The following is an 18,690-nucleotide window of genomic DNA, read 5'->3' on the forward strand; positions in this document are numbered from 1 at the left end:
GCAGGCATGCATAGTCTCGTTCTAGGCAAATTTATGGCATTGACATTGAACAGGTCAATGAAATTTGAAGGCTCTTAAACTATCAGATCATATAAGCTGGGCAGTAGTTTGATGACGGAACCGAACTGAAATTGCCACGTCAGTAAGTTCTACTCCGTCCGTTCCGAATTGTAGATCATTTTAGCTTTTTTTTGTTCGTAGATAGTATTATGCATCTACATATAGTGTATGTCTAGGTGCATAATAATATCTATGAACCTAGAAAAGTCTAAATGACCTGCAATTTGGAACGGATGGAGTACTTGCTTAACCAAAGTCCTAGCTCCAGCTAAGTAGAATATGGCATCTTAAATTACAAAATAGGGGCCAAATATTGTACATAGCATCCTAAATATAAAACAGCCAAAGATCTAACAGTCCAAAGTTGCACTGTAATTCCCAGCAGCAATGCATAATTGCATATTGTACCAATCAGACAAACAAATTTCTTGGAACGATCAACAAAATAACTAAGCACGGCAACAAAATTATCACAATTATAACTATCGTCATCATCAACATCCGAACAATTACCCACATCTGAAAAATAGATGTCGAACGGAAGGAGGAAGAGCAGCACAACAGCAAGCAAGCAAACAGCTCGCCATGCCTTTCCAAGTTCCTACCCTCTTTGCATCCCTGTCACTGCACGCCGGAAGCAATATACACAAGCCACCGCCGCGGCCATGATTATTCTATAAGAACGGCGCTACCGCTTACTTGTCCACAGGCACGAACGCACTCACTCCAGGCCGTCACTCTTCGTCGACGAACTCGAACTCGTCCTCGCGGAGGTGGACGAAGAACCGGACGGGCTTGGCCTGTCCCTCCACGGCGAGCTGGAACTCGACCTTGAAGGGGAAGTTGGCCGTGATGCGCTTGCCCTTCCAGACGCAGACGTACTGCTTGATGACGCCCTCCATGCCCTGGATGTCCAGGTCGGGCGCCTTGAGGACGTGGTAGACGCGGAGCGGCTCCGTGACGCGCACCCGCTTTCCGATCTTGGGCGCGGCCGCGGCCTCCTCGGCTGCCACGTCGTCCGAGGACACCTCGCTGGTGAGCGCGACCTGGAGGAGCAGGCGCGCGCGGCGCGGCGGAAGCGATGGCGGGCCGAGGCGCCGGGCGAAGGCGGGCGCCGGGGACGGGAGACGGCGGAGCAGGAGCACCGAGGAGGTCGAGGTGGAGGGCGGCGCCACGGACGCGGCGGCGGTCGCCATTGGGATGCGGCGGGGGCAGGTGGACAGGTGGAGGATGGGGAGTTGGGTCGAACAGGTGGTCGGCGCGGGAGAGGCGACGAGAGGATAGAAGCGGGGGGCAAACGAAAGGTGGGGGAGCGGGTAAAGAGAGGCGCGGGACGGTGCGAGTTGCGTAGCAATGCTTCGCCCCCGGCGACCGCGAGGTGGAAATGCTCAGAATTTAGTGAGTTTTGCGCTGCGTCCAGCACGAGATCAACTGGATAAGGCGGGAGCGCACGCCTGGCTATGGTTGCTCGCCGTGGCCGAGCCAGACCAACGCGTTCGCGCTCCTTACGAGTCGCCACCTGGACCACGGCTCCGTTTGGCCGCTTGCCGCCGGGGCGGTTGCCCGTGGCGTGTTGAAAGACAACGCAACCCACGCGCCGACGCACGCGCCAATCCATTCGCCATTTCCCCCGCCAGATCGAAACAGGCGCGACCCGACGACGACGCTCGTTGATCGGATATCTGCGCAGATACAAGGAAACCACCTCGTCTTGTGAAGCTAGGAGTCCAGGATACAAACTATCTGCTCTGAACTTTTTATGCAGCATAACACGACACGTTACACACCACACATAATGCCATATATTTCTGACTGTCTAAGTGACGGGGTACGTTGCTGCGATGAAACAGTAGCAAGAATTAAACACAGATGGCCAGTTCAAGAGCACCCAAAAAAACTAGTACTAGCATCAAAATGCCCGGTTTCCGATCCACGGACATTAATATATCATAAACACCAAACACGAAAATCCTAGTTGCACCTCCACATATATCACCAATCCAGAATTGTGCACCTATTTAGACTCCCAGCAAAAGAATAAAATAATAATAATAGTAAACATTATTGACCCTGCAAATTTTGCTGCAGCGGACAACCTTTACACGTGAATGTAGAAAGCATCAAGCGAGTCCTCCTGTAATTTCACAATATCAAAGCATCCATTTACAGCGATTGAGTGCCATTTTCTGTCTTTGCCTCTAAGATCTCACCCAAAGACGCAGAACGTACCAGTGAAGCTGCTGGCAGAGGAGTCAATGATGTGGCAGACGGGATACGGAAAAGATAGATACGGTAATTCTCATCTTTTGCTGCATCCAAGCTCTTGTTCGTATCCTGTTCAAGTCTGGAAGCATAATCATACAAGGGTCCAGGAGCTCCTCTTGCAGTTCTCTTTGCATCCACAATTACATTAATTCCAACCTGCAATCGAGCTATCTCCTCACCAATTTCTGTCTTCTCATGGAGGTCAATAGCGTACCTATAGCAAGCTTCTGCATTGAATAGAGCAGCCTTCAATTGGATCTGAGATACCCATGATCTTTCAAAGTGGTTCTGCAGTGGAGGAGCGATAAGTGCAGAATAAGCTTCTTCATAGAACAAGGCAGCCTGCAAATAGCCACAGATAATATCAATATTTTCCTTAAGTGCATGTTTTCTAACACAAGAAACACTATATACTTTGAACGCTAAGCAATGCACATATATATGTATTCATTTTGCCACTCTAATAAAATGATAAACAGATCATCCATGGCCATTAGAAAAAGGCACAAACTGTAGCAGTAGCATCATCAGCATAAGGGTTAGGAGTAGCAACATCAATTTGGGAATTAGGATCATTAATTAATTTTTTAGTGCAAATTTCCTTTTTGGATTGTCTTTATAATTCAGGCTAACTTTAATTGATGAAGCAAAACTAAATTAGTTCCAAGTCTCTAGGTTTCCTCTGACTCTAAGTTTTTTCCCCTTATATGTGCACTTTCTCGACTAAATGATGTGCCTTTTTTTTCTGAGAAGCAATGATGTGCCTTTTTCTATAAATATTTCATAATCATTGGTGGAAGGAGTTCAGAAACCTGGTTGTTTCACAACCACCACAAATGGAACTCAGGCAGCCGGGTCTTTGTTTCTATAGACACATAACGGGACAACATAATTTGGACACTGCAATTGGCACAAACTCCCTCTATCACTCTATTGCCGGACCTACCTGACGGAGTCTACCAGTGAGCACTCCTACCTTTTGTTTTCTGGATCACTCACTCAACATGAAAAGACACTCGTACCATTTTTCCCAATTTTGCTCGACCATACATTTGGAAACTTTGGCTTACTCTTTCAGAGAATCTGGCCCTTCTTAATCGCAAATACAAAGTTATCAACAAGAAACTCCTCTTTTTGACTCAAAATACAAAGATAATTTTCATGACACTATGATATGGCAGTACAACATAATAAAGCATATTAAGGGCATTTTCACAGTTTGCAGAAGTTGTGATTTACGCAGTTGTGCTAACCACCCCAACAGGGACATAACGAGCGATGCATCTAGGAAAGATATACAGAGCTGGCAGTCATCAATCTCACCTGCCTGGCCACCTTGGAGCACACCGCCGGCGACTTCCCCCCAGCGAGAGCGCGCTCGAAACAACACTCCTGCGCCTGCGCGAGCATAAGCCGCTCCAGCATCGATGAGGCCTGCGAGCTCATATCCACAGTCGTCCCCTCCTCCTCTTCCATCATCTCCCCGACCGCACGGAACGCCCCCGCGGCGCGCTGGAACTCCCCGCACGCCGCCCTGACCCCTTCCTCCGTGGCGCGGCTGTGGGCCGCCGCGATCCTCGACGCGGCGGCGCCGACGTTGAACACGAGGGCGGCCTTCTCGAAGCGGAGGGACGCGGCTGCGTGCTTCAGGTGGGGGCGGAAGGCGTCGTGCCAGGTGAAGGAGAGCGTCTCATCGAAGGCGCAGGGATCATCGCGCGCGGAGAAGAGGAGGCGATGGTAGCGGAGGAGGAGGGCGCGGCGGGAGGCGGGGGGCTGGGCCTGCGGGTTCGGGACGGCGACGGCGGCGCGGGCGTCCCGGATGTCGGAGAAGGCGGTGGCGCTGAAGAAGTGGCGGTCGCGGAACAGCTCGGCGGCGGCGGTCTTCTTCTCCGGGACGGAGAGCATCGGGGGCGGTGGCCGCGACATGATTGGCGACGCAACGAACGGGTTGGACTCGGCAAGGTAGTAGTAGACTAGATCGGTTGAGATTCGCCGAAGTAAGCGTATTACCGGGCTGAATTGAACATTACGGGCGCTGCTTTCTTCCAATCTGGCCCAATATCCTGCATGTTTGGATTTTTCATGTTGGGCCATACCAGAAGCATATTAAGTTGGGCTTGATTGTTTTTTAGTCGCGTATATGCTGAGAGAGTATGGCATGCATTTCAGACTCTCTGAATAAAAAGTCCTGATGATGCAACTTATTGTTACATATTGCTGCTAATTTGATCACTTCAAATTTGTGGACTTGATTCGTACGATTATAAGGAGAAAGGAGTACTTAAACAATTCTTCAGCAACTGCGAATTCATCAAACATGAAACTGATACTACACGAAAGTACATTGGCCGATGACTTCATATTCCGAATCAACACACACAAACACTGACGCTCATACATGTACTAGTTATGCAGTACGTGCAGAAAACATAAACCTTAACTAAAGATCAGAGGAGAGCATAAAACCCGTCTCCTCCTTCCATATCTTCAGGGATCCACAAAGACAGAACACTACTTCATGCAGCTATGCAACTACAAATCCTGCAGCAACCGAACATGCTAGAAATACCTAAAGATCATGTTGGAATCATGAATCGTCATGGAAATATCAACAAGGGTGGCTATTGAAATAGAGGCCACCCTTGTCCCGGCCTCAAAAATGCAGCCGGGATTCCTTGTGGTGTTTCAGGAGGAAAAAACTGGTCGGAGAGAAAGGTCCAGATAAAAATGGTGGTCCTTCGGATGCTCCTGCTTTGTGAATGGTGATCGTAGTAGTGCGCGATGCCACAAGCTGTCTCTTAAAACCTGCAACTTGTGCGCATCCCGCGTCCTGGTTACTTCCTGTGTGTGAAGATCGTGTGCGATCCTCAGTCCTTCCACATGTAGGCCGGACTGCGGGGAGGAGGTGGAGGAGATGGAAGAGAAATGGAGGCAGCAGAGGCCATGGCTGTCCCTGCCGCCGGTGTCACCGGGACATCCGGGGCGCTGGGCACGTAGTCCATGCTGGTCACCTCACTGGCGAAGCGAGACTGGAGGAAGAGGCCGTGGGCGTTGTCCATGTCGTAGTCCCAGACGGAGCTGCCCGGGCCCCAGGCGCTGAACCACGCCTCGTCGGCCGGACCCCACCCGCCGCTGGACGTCACCGACGGCTTGAACATGGCCGCGTTACCGTCACCGCCCTGATGATCGGCCGGTTGGAGCTGAGGATTTGGTTCGGGTTCCGAGTTCTTTGCCTGCTCTGTTTCGGGGAGCAGAGGCTTCGCTTCACTGTTGAACGGTTGCTCTCCGTGATGGTGCTGTGCTTGCTTCGTGTTGGTGTCGTCCGGCGTCGGCGGAGCAGAGGACGAGGAGGAGGAGCACGACGCCGCCGCGCTGGCGCTGGTGCGGCCGCTCCCGCCGACGCGACCCTTGCCGAGGAACAGGTCGGGGAAGTTGAGCTTGGCGTTCTCGCCGCGGAGCTTGAAGGCCTCGCGGTCGTACGCCATGGCGGCGTCCTCGGCGGTGTCGAAGGTGCCGAGCCACAGCCGCGTGCGGTTCCGCGGGAGGCGGATCTCCGCCACCCACTTCCCCCAGTGGCGCTGCCGCACGCCGCGGTAGAGCTTGGGCGGGCCCGGCGCCCGCAGCAGCTGCTGGAACAGCGCCGGCGGCACGGCCCCGCCGCGGAACCCGCGGGGGCTCAGGTTCAGCGCCTCGCTCCAGTAGCGGAGCAGCATTTGCTGCTGCACCTCCGGCGCCACGAGCTGCGGCGGGAACAGAGGGCTCGCCGCCGCCGCGAACTGCGGCGGCGGCTGCTGATGCTGACCGCCGCCGAAGGAAATCATCTGCTGGTGCTGCAAAGGCTGCTGTTGCTGCGGGGGCAGGGGCTGCTGGTACACGCTGGAGTACTGCATCAGCGGCATGAGCCTCGGTGCCGTCGCCGCTGCTGCTGTCGATGCTGTCGACGCCGCCGGGGCCGGATCGTACGCGAACGGAAATATGTGTCGCGTCGACGGCAGCGACGTGGCCGGCGGCGACATGGGGTTGGAAACAGAGGACGAGTCGGGGGACGGGGGAGCGGACGAGAGCGCGGACAGGGAGCGGTTGAGGCGGCGGTCGGGGCTGCGGATCTTCTTCAGGGGCCGGAGCAATGCGGCCGCCGGCGCGTCTTCTAAAACTGGCGCCAGCTGCCTCCCCGCGGCGGAGCCCGAGCTCACGCCCTTCCCCTTCCAGCCCCTCCCGCGCCCTCCACCGCCCCTGTCCGCCGGCTCCATCGCGACGAGCCCCGCCTCCAGCGCGTCGATCAGCAGACTAGGTTGCGTGTCGTGTGTGGGTGTCCCGGCCGCCCGCTGCAAACTGCACCGAGGAGCTATGGCTTTGAGCCGCGCGTGGAAAACGGGGAGAGGGAGGCTTTGCCAAGGGAGCGGGGGGCGGGCGACCGGTGTGCGCGAGCCAATGGGGCGCGCGGTTCTGATTCCGAGGGGGCGTCCCGTGGCGAGGCGCGCGCTTATAAAGGTCGGGCGTTGCCAAAAAGGCGGGCCGATTTTTTGCTGCTCGCCGGGGCGTTCCACGCGGTGTTAAGGAAGAATGGAGGAGGGAGGGAAAAGGAGGCCGTCGTTTGTGTGGCGGGAACGGGATCGTGGTCGGTGGATCGGGCCCCACGCGCATTGACCCGCTCGCCGCCGCGCGCCTCGCGCCACGCCGGACGCCGCGATGCGTGCGCGGGCGGAGGCGTCGCCGCACGGATCGCCAGGCGTGCGCTGGGGGAACGTAGCTTTCGGCTGCTGTCGCTCGCGCCGCGGCTACATGGTTTTGGACGGCACTGATCGAGAAAGAACCCGCGCGCCCCCATTGCGTTCTTGTGCGTGCGTCCGGCGGAAGTCGCATCCGGTTTTGTTCTTTGTCTCTCTCAGTAAGCGCATGCTACGTCCTGGGCTAGACTTTCGCGGACGCGCAATAATTTGACGGTGTGACCGATTCAATCATGCATTCAATCGACACTCGGAATATAATGCGTGACCGATGTGAAGCAAGCAGGTGTGTTATGTGTAGCTCGCGAGATCGCACACTCACGTCGCGACGGATTATTGTGTTTGTTTTGGGGGGATCAGTGTATGTGTGTGCATGATTTGGGTTTATCTAGGAGCTGCATGCCGAAAGGGGAGTGGATCGGCAGCTAGATCAGCTTATCATCTGGATTGTTTACGAAAAGCTGTGGCTTTAATTAGCATTCAGGAGAGGAGACTCAACCTGCTTGTAAGTTTCTCCCCGCCAGTAGTTTAGGACCTTCTGTTCTGTCCTACTTATAGTATTGATCGGCCCTGCATACGTGATGCCCCTTGATTCGTAGTATCTTTCTTTTCCTTCTCCTTCATGCGCATTTTGCTGTTTGTGTTGTGGAGTGCAACGCATTCGGAGGTTGATGACTTTTTCCTGTTTGTTTCCTCCTCAATCTATATAAGCTACCTTACGAGTCATGTACGGTATGATAAACACCATAGAAAATTTTGAAATAAGCTGAAATTAGCATCTTTGGGTAGTTTATTCCAGCTCATTATTCCAAACTTTGCAAGTATTGTGCTGCTTTACGATACTAAGCATAACTCATAAGCTAGTTTATACAAGCTGAGGAGGAGATAAACATGATTTAAATTTGTGGGGTGCTTGTGTAAGCCCATGCGTAATCCTTCTAATTGAAGAACATAAAAAGAATGAGTGTCGTTGAATATGTCCCTATTTTTATTACTCTTCCTAACAACTAATGGTGCGTAGCTTAACTTGCTGCAGTGAGTGCTAAGGAAGTACGAGTGAGGATAACTATGAGCTGCACGGACAATTACGGTTTGCTAGATGAACAGATAATTGACCATTTCCTCGTCTCCTTGCGTATCCAAACCTGAGGCCGGGATGCATTCCTTGAACCGTCGAACAACTCGTGAAGAATAATGCGCTGGACAAAGTTGGACCACGTATTAGCTCCAATTAGCTTTAGTTCGGCGCGATCTATATCCCTTCAATGAAAGTGCCGGTACTGTTTTTTATTCCATCGCTTTGGATCAAAATCCTAGGTTACTCGTGCCGTCCTTGGCTAGACAGCTACCTTTCGCTTAAAATTCTGAAGAATCTGAAGAACGGCACGGCACTGTTTAATTCTCCTTCCCCTCAAATAAACTACTGTGTGCGAGCATCATCGGTTACCTAAACTACTGTTGTGTTACCTAAAACGATGATATATGAGCATCCATTTCTGTGGTCTTCCGAGTGACCAAGACACGGTACATGAGCTTTGATGGCTACCGCAAGCATTTTGGCGGGCCATATGCAGATGCGGCCAGAGGCGCAACACCAAGAAATAAGAATCCCAGCAGATCTGCGACGCTGCAACCTTACGCATGCGTACAGAGTACCTTCGCGAAATCTCCATATTCTTTTATATATACCACATTGATTGAAAAGGACTTGCAGAAAAAAAAATTGTACCAAACCGCACAAAAAATAAGTACCGGTACCATATGAATGAGGACGTGCGTGCAGACGCAATATTTTTCGTTTTTTGACGGGAGAAATTTTTTTCCTAAATTAAAAATGCCGGCCGATCAGACCAGCGAAGGGAGAGCGCAATCAGAGATACATCGCTACACGTCAGCAGTCTTATAGTTCGTCTCATGCAGTGCCACGTAGGATTTTGATGATGTGGAGGAGAGTGAGCGAGGAGAGAGAAAGAGGTCGTTGTTTCGCGAAACAACCGTCTCAGGGCAAGTACATTGGTGTCGGCTAATAGGCGGTCTCATACATTGACACGTAATCTTGAGACGATTTAATAGGCAACCTGTACAATGGGTTGTCCTATAAGTTGTCTGGTAGTGGTATATAATTCCTTAATTTGTGCATAAGAAAAATAAAATATTATGAGTTGCATGGCAACAATAACTCCTACAATGGATGTTAATTTGTCTCGTAGTCCTACAATTTAGCTCATGAGGTGGTTGTTTCGCGAAGCAACGACCTCTTTCTCTCTTCTCGCTCTCTCTCCTCCACATCATCAAAAATCCTACGTGGCACTGCATGAGATGATCTATGAGACCGCTGACGTGTAGCAATGTACTTGCTTCATGAGCTAAATAGCGAAACAACCACATCATAAGTTAAATTGTAGACTACGAGACAACTCACCAACCATTGTACTCATGATATTTCTTTTTTTATATGCACAAATTAAGGAATTATATAGCTCCACCAGATAACGTATAAGATAATTCATTGTACGAGTTGCTTGTTGAGTTGTCTCACCCTAGAAAACGAGATGCACGAAAATGCTAGGCCCTCCGCCGTTAAACATGTTTCCCGAAAATGCGACACACGAACAAACAGTTCGGCACTGCGTTGCTCGTCCACCGCCTTTTTGGCACATCAATGCGCGCGGCACGGCAACCGGCAACGCCTGGTGACAAACAAATATCCAGAGCCCTCGTCCCGTCGTCCGTCTCCGCACGCCCCCGATCGATCCCGCGCACCTCACTTTCGGCACGCACGATCCGGCGCGCCATGCATTATTCTAGCGCCAAGTCCACGACAGCAGGCCCGCCACCGCCGCCCGGCGACCACCACGTGACGATGGACCGCCGCCCAGCCCCACCCACCACCGAACTCCTCCAAACTCCCCTGATAGCGATCGCGACGAGGCGGAGGAGGCGCCTGCCTGATCGGCCGGGTCGCGGTCGTGCCAAGGGGCCGGGCTGACTTGCGCGCTCTCCGTCCCCGCGCAGGAAGGACGTGATGGCGCGGCGGAGACTTTTCGCGGACGTCAAGCCTGCAACACGCCCACGGACGGGGCGCGCGGCCGGCTAGGGGTCGACACGTGCACCCGGGGCACCTGCGCGCTAATCATGTCGACCGTGCCGTGCCAATTGGAACATGCAGGTGTTAGGAGTAGCTTCAGTTTCAAAGGCTGGCTGTACTGGTGGCGAACTGGCCGATGTCCACCGGGCACCATCCGATGAAAAAGGCACGGAACTGGAGTGCCCCGTCGTCCATCGAGTCCTCGATGGATGGCTACTGGCCAGCTACTAGCTAGTGCGCGAACGAACTATCCGGATTCCAGAAAGTTCCATGCCGATGGCCGAAAGAGCCCCTAAGTAATCCCATCGCTTGACATATCCGTTGCTCCCTGAACTATTTTGGTCAAAAAGTTGCGAAATTCAAATCTCGCGACGTGTTGGTGCGTCCCGTAAAGCAAAGCGCAATGGATGCGCCATTAAAATTTGTTGAGCCAAGTCATTAGTCACCGATGGAAAGTCTATCGCTTAATTAATTCAAAATCGATATCTGTTTGTTTTGGAAAAAAAAGTCAAACACTTTTGTATTTTTTTACTAACACTTGATAATGAATAAACAGTATGGTTCATATAAGAAACTTAAGCAACTAGAATCGTATTTTAAATTATTTTGCACTGAATTGGTACCGAAGCTGCTAATGGTAACTTTTGTGACAAAGAAACAGACAAAAGTCTAGTTCTAGAGATCGAGTTAAATAGAATATGCGTTATAACTAACGAAGAAGAAAAGCTCCAGTCTAGGGCTTGTTTGGATTCTTAACACCCAGTAAAGTTCAACGTCACCATGCCAAACCTTAGGAAGTACTCCATCCGTTCTAAGGTCATTTTAACATTTTTAAGACTTATAGTTTTTACTTGTGCACCAAGATATATTGTATGTCTAGATGTATAATAAAAGTTATAAATGTAGAATTGCTAAAACTTGGGACCGAGGGAGTAGTTCTTAATCCATGCTTTGTTGCTACCACAGTTTATAGTTTGCCCAGATTTTTCATATGCCCCGCTTTGATACAGAGTGAATTTTTTTCCTAGTTTTGTCTTAGGTTGGTTGTCAACTTTCTTTCCACAAAATGTTGCAAAGACTAACCTTACTAGCATTATATAAGAATATGTGGCTAATTTAGTTGTTAACCAAAAGATGCCCACTTGCTTGAAAAATGCGACACTCTGCATCCTAACGAGAACCGAGAAATTGAGCCGCGATTTCAATAGTTACAGCATCCGTTTTTAAATATATGAATATATGATATTTATTATAAGCAAATTATTTTAAAAATGAACTAGTTGCTTGTCCTGAACGAAATATATCCAACAATGGAGTTAGAGCATCTCCAGCAGTCTCCCGATAAATGTTTCCCAATAACCAGTTAATAGGGATATCTCAATATCACTTTCATCGTTTTGCAGTTTCCCAATAATCTCATCCCAATCCAACTACGTATTGAGAGAGTCACAAGTCCTTCTTTATTAAAGAAGAGTTAGGGTGAATTATTAGATTGTCCCAATAATTATTGGAAAAAAGGAAAGGTAAAGAGAGACTGTTGAAACACTATTTTCTTATCGACTCTCCCAATATGGTAGTTGGATTGAGAAAAGAGATACTGCTGGAGATCCTCTTAGCATGTTCTTTATTACAACAATGCTTCGTGGAGTAATATCTCAAATATGTCAACCCAGCGTATATAAACTAATTAAGATACATTGAGATAGACACGATAAAACAAGGAATGCTTCGCTTGCCCTCAAACCTAACTCCGGCAGACCTATCACACCTTTCCAAGACACTGGCAAACACACCAATAATCACAACGAGTAGTTGGGGAAACTTACTCTCTCCATCACGGACAAAACATAGTTTAATCCTCGCATCCTGATCTAACAATCCAGATTACGCAATGCAATAATCATCCACATACCAGTAGTGGCGATAAGTCAAGACTCGCACGATTTACAATACCACCACTACAAGCACGCAATGATTATGCGCTAAGTGTGCCGCTTTCCATTATTTAGCGCCTTAATCCTGCATCACGCGCCACGGAACGACGACCCTTATCTGCAAGACAGGTGCGCCTCGTCAGTTTATTTTCAGCTGAGCTCACTGACAGGGAGATCTCAGCTCGAACTCTTAGGATATTTTTCGCTGGCGTGCAGAGCACGCGTCTATCCGGAGAGGTCGATGGCGCGTTCCAGTGCCGGACCGAACGGATTAGCATCGGAGCGCTTTGTTTAATGCAGAGGTGCTCTGATCGGATAAAGCCCATTGCGTTTTGTTTGTGCTGTTATGCAAGTCAACCCTAGTGCTTCGAGAGTTTAAAAAGGAAAACTAGTGCTTGGGGTGGCAGAGATGGCGTCAGTATATATGTTTTGTAAGGACTTGTTCGACTTCTTTCTCAAGCAAAAACAGCATACCATCTTGCAAAACTGCTGCTCGCATGTCCGCTCGTAGATATTTAGGGTGGCAACTGACTACGACGTGGGGCTGCTGAAGTGCAGATTACTTTCCAGACAAGTCTCCGCTGAATTTATTTGTAACAAAGTGCACCAATTAACTAGTGGTACTGGTACTGCACATCGTACCACTTCAAATTAGTTTGAAATAAAACTTGTAGAGAGATAATCCCATAATCGCACGGTACTTTACCGGAACCTGTGGCGTTGCAATGTTTCTGTATCAGAGGATGATCGGCATTGTGATTTCAGTTTCTACAGAAACTATCAGTGAATGGATAGCGAATAGGAACAAATTCTTGGTCTGACAGACAACTGCCATAGGGACATCGAAATAGCGATAGACACGAGTACGTGAAATGCCAATGTCACACAGTCGTTAGCTGGTCGTCAGACCCAGGTGTGCTGACCGGGCGAAAAATATCTGCCAACGAGTCCCCGAGACCGGACAAAAGAAGGTCGGCACACTTTACAAATCGCTCCAGTTTTCGAACAGTACAATGTTGTATGACACCTGACCTAACCACACTAGCAATATGAATGTTTCAGTATTGTAGTTGGGATGATGCAGCAGAGCCGAAAAGAACATCACAGGAGAGATATTTTTTATAGCAGGCCTTGCAATTTTTATCCGATCGTGTTATGCATCTCCGTACTTAATCGTAGTGGCAAACAGCTTCGTATGCCTCGGTGATCGTCTTTGATTATCACGGAGTGTCACAGGCATTTTTCATGCAGCAATATATAATAAGCTGTCTTTTAGCTTTTCTCCGCAAGCACTCAACGTCAACAGGCAACACCGGAAGTCAGGAACGTGTGTCCTCAACTGCTGGTGCCTTGGGTGGTATAGTTCAAGCAACTCCAACCACCTTCATCTCCCTCCCCAAGCTAAAATTTAACAAGTCTGGTCGAAAATCACAGTCCAACAAAGTTGCTATCCTAATAACCATCCTATCTAGCTTACCAAATATTCTCACACTCTAATTTGGGAGGTTTGCTTGCCAAATGTGAGTCCCATTGCAAAATGGAGAGTCTTTTGTAGTGCGAAATGGAGAAGCTGTTGGAGTGGATGGGGAGTGTAGATTTTTAGAGAGGAAATCAGATATTGGGATTTGGAGAGTGGAAAATGGATAGTATGTTGGAATAAGGAACTTAATATGAAGAGGAATCTTTTTACCAACTTGGTCAGAGAGTCAAATGGAGAGTAAAAAATAGATAGTATGTCGGAGATGTTTTGCCATTCAGTTGCTGCGTCTGGGCTGGGCCTTGTAAATATCTGCGCATTCTTAGCGGGCTTCACTTGCAGACGGCATAACGCCTAACTACGGCCTTGTCCAACATTGGTGACCGGTACATGCAGCAGGGCAGCATGAATTTCATTCAGGACTACAGAATTTTCAGTTGCGAAGTTTCATGGCAAGAAGTTTAGACTTCACGGAGAAATAGCAGATATGATACGGTTTTTTCATTTGGAGGCATATTTTTAATGTTTAAAAAATGATTTGGGAAAAGATGGGCCAGAGAGAGAGAGAGATGCGTATCGGTTCGATTTAGCGCCAATGGCTGCCGGCGTGGCGGCCCAGCTCCTCCAAGAGCCACACGAGCTTCCACCGGTCCACCCCGCCGAGGTCCATGCCGCCCCACTCTCCGGACGTTGCGCAGGGCGACGCCGCGGTGGTCCGTATCTCTTCCGGATTCGAGATTCCGCACCAGTGGCCTTGCCAGCAAACTGCTTGTCGCATCGCATACCTGTGCATTCACATTTCAGTTTTCACCGTCCGGAGGACACGGGTAAAAGCGCGTCCAAGCATGAGGCTGCGGCGCGAACACGTCGTCCGACTGGGACGCGTGCTTTCCGCGCCCGGCGCGGCGTCGAGGACGGCAGCCTGCAGGGCAAAGCGGCGACCAAGAACGCCGCGAGGGCGAAAGGCCCGGCCCGCGTTGGCTTGATGGCTTGAGGCGCGAACGGACGGCGTGGTGGGCAGGAGACGGCAGGCTGCACGGGGCGCGCACCGTCATCCCTCAGGGTTGGCGATGGCCGATAATTGCATGTGCAGAGGTGGAGGAGCTAGGCCCGTTGATCGTTCCGGTTGCAGCGTGTTTTGCTTTCAGGATCGGGGACGGTGAGCAGCACCCCGTTGCCACTGCGATGCGCAACAGTGCCAGTATGGATGGATCATGGATCTACAGGATAAAGACGAAGCTAGCGATCGCCGTCACGTCCCACTGTCTCAGGCAGCACGTACGTTGCCCATCCAAATTTGGGAGGGCCTCCCTTCAGCAGTGATCTTGCCAGTTCTGTAGTGGAGCGCGTTGCCCACCGAACGCATGCACTCGATCGACGTACCCACTTCCAACAAGAAAAGCAAATGATCCCGAGAAGACATTTGTATTTATTTTATAGACCATTCATGCGCGTGCAAGGTCATGAACCAAACTCCACGATTCGATAGCTGCTCAAATAAATGTGTGCACTCATGAATTGAGGCCCTCTCACCGACGGGCGACGGCGTCCACGTACGCCTCCCCTGTAGCTACCATTCGCCACTCTTGGAACCTGCGCAGGTGCTAGTGAACTACCCGCCGGTGCCCGCCTCAAACTTCTCGATCACACACTACTCGCACGCAACGACCACACGCTTTGAAACCTTTTAGGTGTATCAACATGTACAGATTCGATCCGCTCACGCTTACAGGCTACTGAAACCTTTACTTCGATTGATCCTCAACCTCCAGGAATTGAGCTAGCAGGGAGACTAAGGGGGGCCATGGCCCTCCTCAATCCTCATACTCCATGTCTACACTTTTTGTGTGCAATGTGTCCTCTGTGTTAAATTGATAACTGTTTATCCATACATAACAAAAATGTTATTTGGCCACCTCTCCGTATGACTTCGTCCCTACTTAACCTCTGCATTGTAGTCTGCACTTCGGCGGCCGATCGACACAGAAATCCCCCCACGTACACGTGTTTTGGACGGCCGATCGAGTGTTACCTCTAGCGGCGACATGCGTGCAAGAAGCAGCTGCGGCACGTCTACATGCGTCAGTATAATAATGCCACTGCCCCTGGATCGCCATGTGGAGAGATTGTGGTTTCTGAGTGTCTCACCGTCTTGGAATCTTAATTTGTTTTCGTTAGTACTAACTCGCTGCTTGCTAAATGATGATGTAGTAGTTCCGAAACGGACTGTTCCGGGCTGCCGACTCATCATGTCGGTAGCTTAGATTACCCAGTAGGGCCAGTACCCCAGCAAGACGTGTGAGTGCGTGGTGTGCCACACCAACCAGCCGGCTCGCGCGCGCCACGGATCCGGAGGTGTCCGGCGCACGGGAACGCCCGGATCTGGGGCGTACCACGCGGTAGCGCGAGGCTAGCTAATTTCTGCCATGCGCATGGTCCCCTCCGCCGGCCGGCCCCCTTGCTCCACCGGCGGCATGGCTCATTGGCTCGGACACAAACACGCCATGCCGCCGAGGCACGTACGCCTGCCTAGCTCGTCCGCTTGATCGCGGGCATCCATGCACGCCACTGGTACGTACCGCTGCGCCCTTGGCAAAGCCGAACAGCTGTGCCGTGTCGATCGCTCGATCTAGATGCACAATAATATGCGTGGCCGGACCGCATGGGCTCCGGCGGCGGCGGATCAGGGGCTGGACGGACGGTTGGTTCCCTGACCCTGCTGCTCTGCTGGTGGTTAAACGCTAGCTTCGGCGGCCTCGACCTCCCTGTCCCAGAGACATTCGATCGGCACCGCGTGCTCGAAGTTGTCAATCGCCCATAATTACTACCGGCCGATCCGGTCATTCTTTAACGCCCCTGCCGTCCTGCTCGAACGAAGCCCGGCCGATAGCGATGCCACTGTTTGTCGAAAGGACCAAAGCTCTCGGATGGTGGCCGCCGCGTGTGATGGCCTCCTGACACCTGCAACGGAAAGATCCATCTGTCCCTCACCCATCTCGTCCTTTTTGCCCGGAGCCCCCGATGCGTCCGATGTTTCCTACTGTTTCCCCGCGCCTTGCGTGCGCCTTTTTTTCCCCTTCCAGGTGCCAGCAGATTCACCACCAGCAACTTCCTTCCTCGGCGCTCATGCACGGCATGTGCCCCAGATCTACTCGCACAAGTTTCTGCACGGCCCATCGGAAGAGAGCCGGTTAAATAATCCGCTACCGCCTACGCTGCGTCCTTGCTTGATCCGTGCATGCCCCTCCTAGCCGGAGACGTGGTGGTGGTGGATCCTGCCTGCCGCTATATTCCTGCTCCTGCAAGTGGCGCGTGCAGGAGCTTGTTGCCGCCAGCGTTGCGATTTTTCAGCTGGGGTCAACTGGTACGGGACGTGGGCAGCTAGTCTAGTGATCGATCCGTGAGGCGGAGTCCAACGTTTGCTGGCGGACGCACTGTGCAATGATCATGTGCCGTGTCTGGGCGCGGTGGTGGTGCCAATGATGCGCCGTGCACGATGCGTGGCGTGGCGGCGCTCCATGCATGGATCGGCACGGCATGCCGCCTTTTTCTCAGACTGCTGCCTTTGCAGGTACTGTGTTGTATATAATCGACGGGCTGACTATGTGCCTATCTACGGTGCCTATTCTGTCCGATCCATCGCTGCTGGTCGGTCACGCGTTTCTGTGGTGGTGCAATGCGGCATGCTGTTTTCAGAAAGTCGTTGGATCTCAAGTGGAAGGCCGCGGAGGCGATGCCAGCATGCAGTTTTCACTCTTCAGAAAGTCGTTTGATCTCAAGTGGCAGGTCACAGAGGCCACAATTTCTCATCGGTTTGAGAAATCTCGTATGAATGGTTCTGGTGAGATGTTTCTTGTTGACAAAGGAGTGGGCAGGGCCGGCAGCATTGAATGGAATGGAACAGCGCCTTGTTTCCACAACTACGGACGCACGGTACAGCGCCGGAGCTGGACGAGATGCGCAGTGCAGAAGAAAAGGCTGGAGTATATCGATCGGCGAGGACCACAACCAGCTCGAATTCACGGAGTACCAGATAAGATCGCGGCGGTGGAGCCTGCCTAGGTCGCCTCCTCTTCTGATCATTTTTCAAGATTGGAATGAGAGCAGAGCTGTGCCGTAGCGTGAGGTCGGGCCGGTTTGCTCGATATCCTCCCATCCCATATCCCGTCCCCTGCGGTGGCTGCGTCGTCAGCAGTCAGCTCGTCAGCTTTTGCAGAGAACGAACATTCCTCTTCCCGGATCGACCAATTCGTTGTCCCTCTCGGATTCACCCTGCCTTGCGCATTGCACGGTGATTAGTTACGGCTGGGACTGGGGGCGAAGAACAGTCTCGATCAGATGCCAGCCCTCTTGTTTTTTCATGTTCACTGCTGCGCAGCCACCCTGTGCAGTGCATCCATGCCATAGCAAGATCAGCGCGTACAGTGCTTTTTACCCGTCACGTCGCCAACGGTCGGCGGTTACCATCAACTGGTACTGATTTGTCCGGCTGATCCTGACAGAGCGCGCGGCGAGGAGCGGTTCCCATAGCTGCTCCGCACCAAATGAGCGGCAGTAGGGAGGCCTTAATGATCAGCCGGAAACAGCAAAGGCTCGCCCTCATGAATCATGGTGCTTCAGTCCACCTCACTGCAGCTCGTGATAGCTCAGCCAAATAAGGAGGAACCGTCAGCCGAGCTGGTGGTGTAGTACGGACACACTACGCTCGCCATCATCAGCAGAGCTCACATGAGACATAATAAAGCTGAGGGCGAAAGATTGATCGGCGATCGATCGATAGATGCCCGGCCCTGCCATGGGCGCGAGATCGAGATCGCTGGGTGACGAGTCATGTGTTTCTCTCCTGATCCATCCGCACAAATCTAGAGTTGGTGTAGTTGCATGTGTGTGTGCCAGTAGTCCTGTGAAACGAGATACCGCCACGCATGCCTTGCACGCACGCAACTCTTTCTTACCTAGTGGTTGGTTTTTACGGCCGTGGCATGTGACTCACGGCGGGGACCGGCCGGGTCGTTGCCCTGATAGCTAGCTGCGCGCACGTACGTGACGGTGGTGCTGGCCCCGGGAGAAACACGCGTACGACGTACGGGTGGTTCAAATGCAAGTGTGTGTGTGTGTGTGTGGGGGGGGGGGGGGGGG

The 18,690-nt window shown here is 51.6% G+C and overlaps 3 protein-coding genes across 3 annotated transcripts; all 3 read right to left on the reverse strand.

Moving 5' to 3' along the window:
* Nucleotides 1-411: 411 nt before the first annotated feature.
* LOC101776525 (ferredoxin-thioredoxin reductase, variable chain) lies at nt 412-1,452 on the reverse strand. Its single transcript, XM_004953174.4, has one exon. It carries the CDS (start codon nt 1,254-1,256, stop codon nt 795-797), a length of 462 nt encoding a protein of 153 aa, XP_004953231.1. The 5' UTR covers nt 1,257-1,452; the 3' UTR covers nt 412-794.
* Nucleotides 1,453-1,964: 512 nt separating this feature from the next.
* On the reverse strand, nt 1,965-4,360 carry LOC101776936 (vacuolar-sorting protein BRO1). Its single transcript, XM_004953175.3, has 2 exons — nt 3,649-4,360; nt 1,965-2,667 (listed from the first exon to the last, which is right to left on the reverse strand). Exons 1-2 carry the CDS (start codon nt 4,249-4,251, stop codon nt 2,224-2,226), a joined length of 1,047 nt encoding a protein of 348 aa, XP_004953232.1. The 5' UTR covers nt 4,252-4,360; the 3' UTR covers nt 1,965-2,223.
* A 246-nt stretch (nt 4,361-4,606) lies between these two features.
* LOC101777340 (ethylene-responsive transcription factor ERF053) lies at nt 4,607-6,765 on the reverse strand. Its single transcript, XM_004953176.3, has one exon. It carries the CDS (start codon nt 6,573-6,575, stop codon nt 5,193-5,195), a length of 1,383 nt encoding a protein of 460 aa, XP_004953233.1. The 5' UTR covers nt 6,576-6,765; the 3' UTR covers nt 4,607-5,192.
* Between the last annotated feature and the right edge of the window lie 11,925 nt (nt 6,766-18,690).

Source organism: Setaria italica, chromosome I (genome assembly GCF_000263155.2).
Source record: "Setaria italica strain Yugu1 chromosome I, Setaria_italica_v2.0, whole genome shotgun sequence".
Taxonomy (NCBI): domain Eukaryota; kingdom Viridiplantae; phylum Streptophyta; class Magnoliopsida; order Poales; family Poaceae; genus Setaria; species Setaria italica.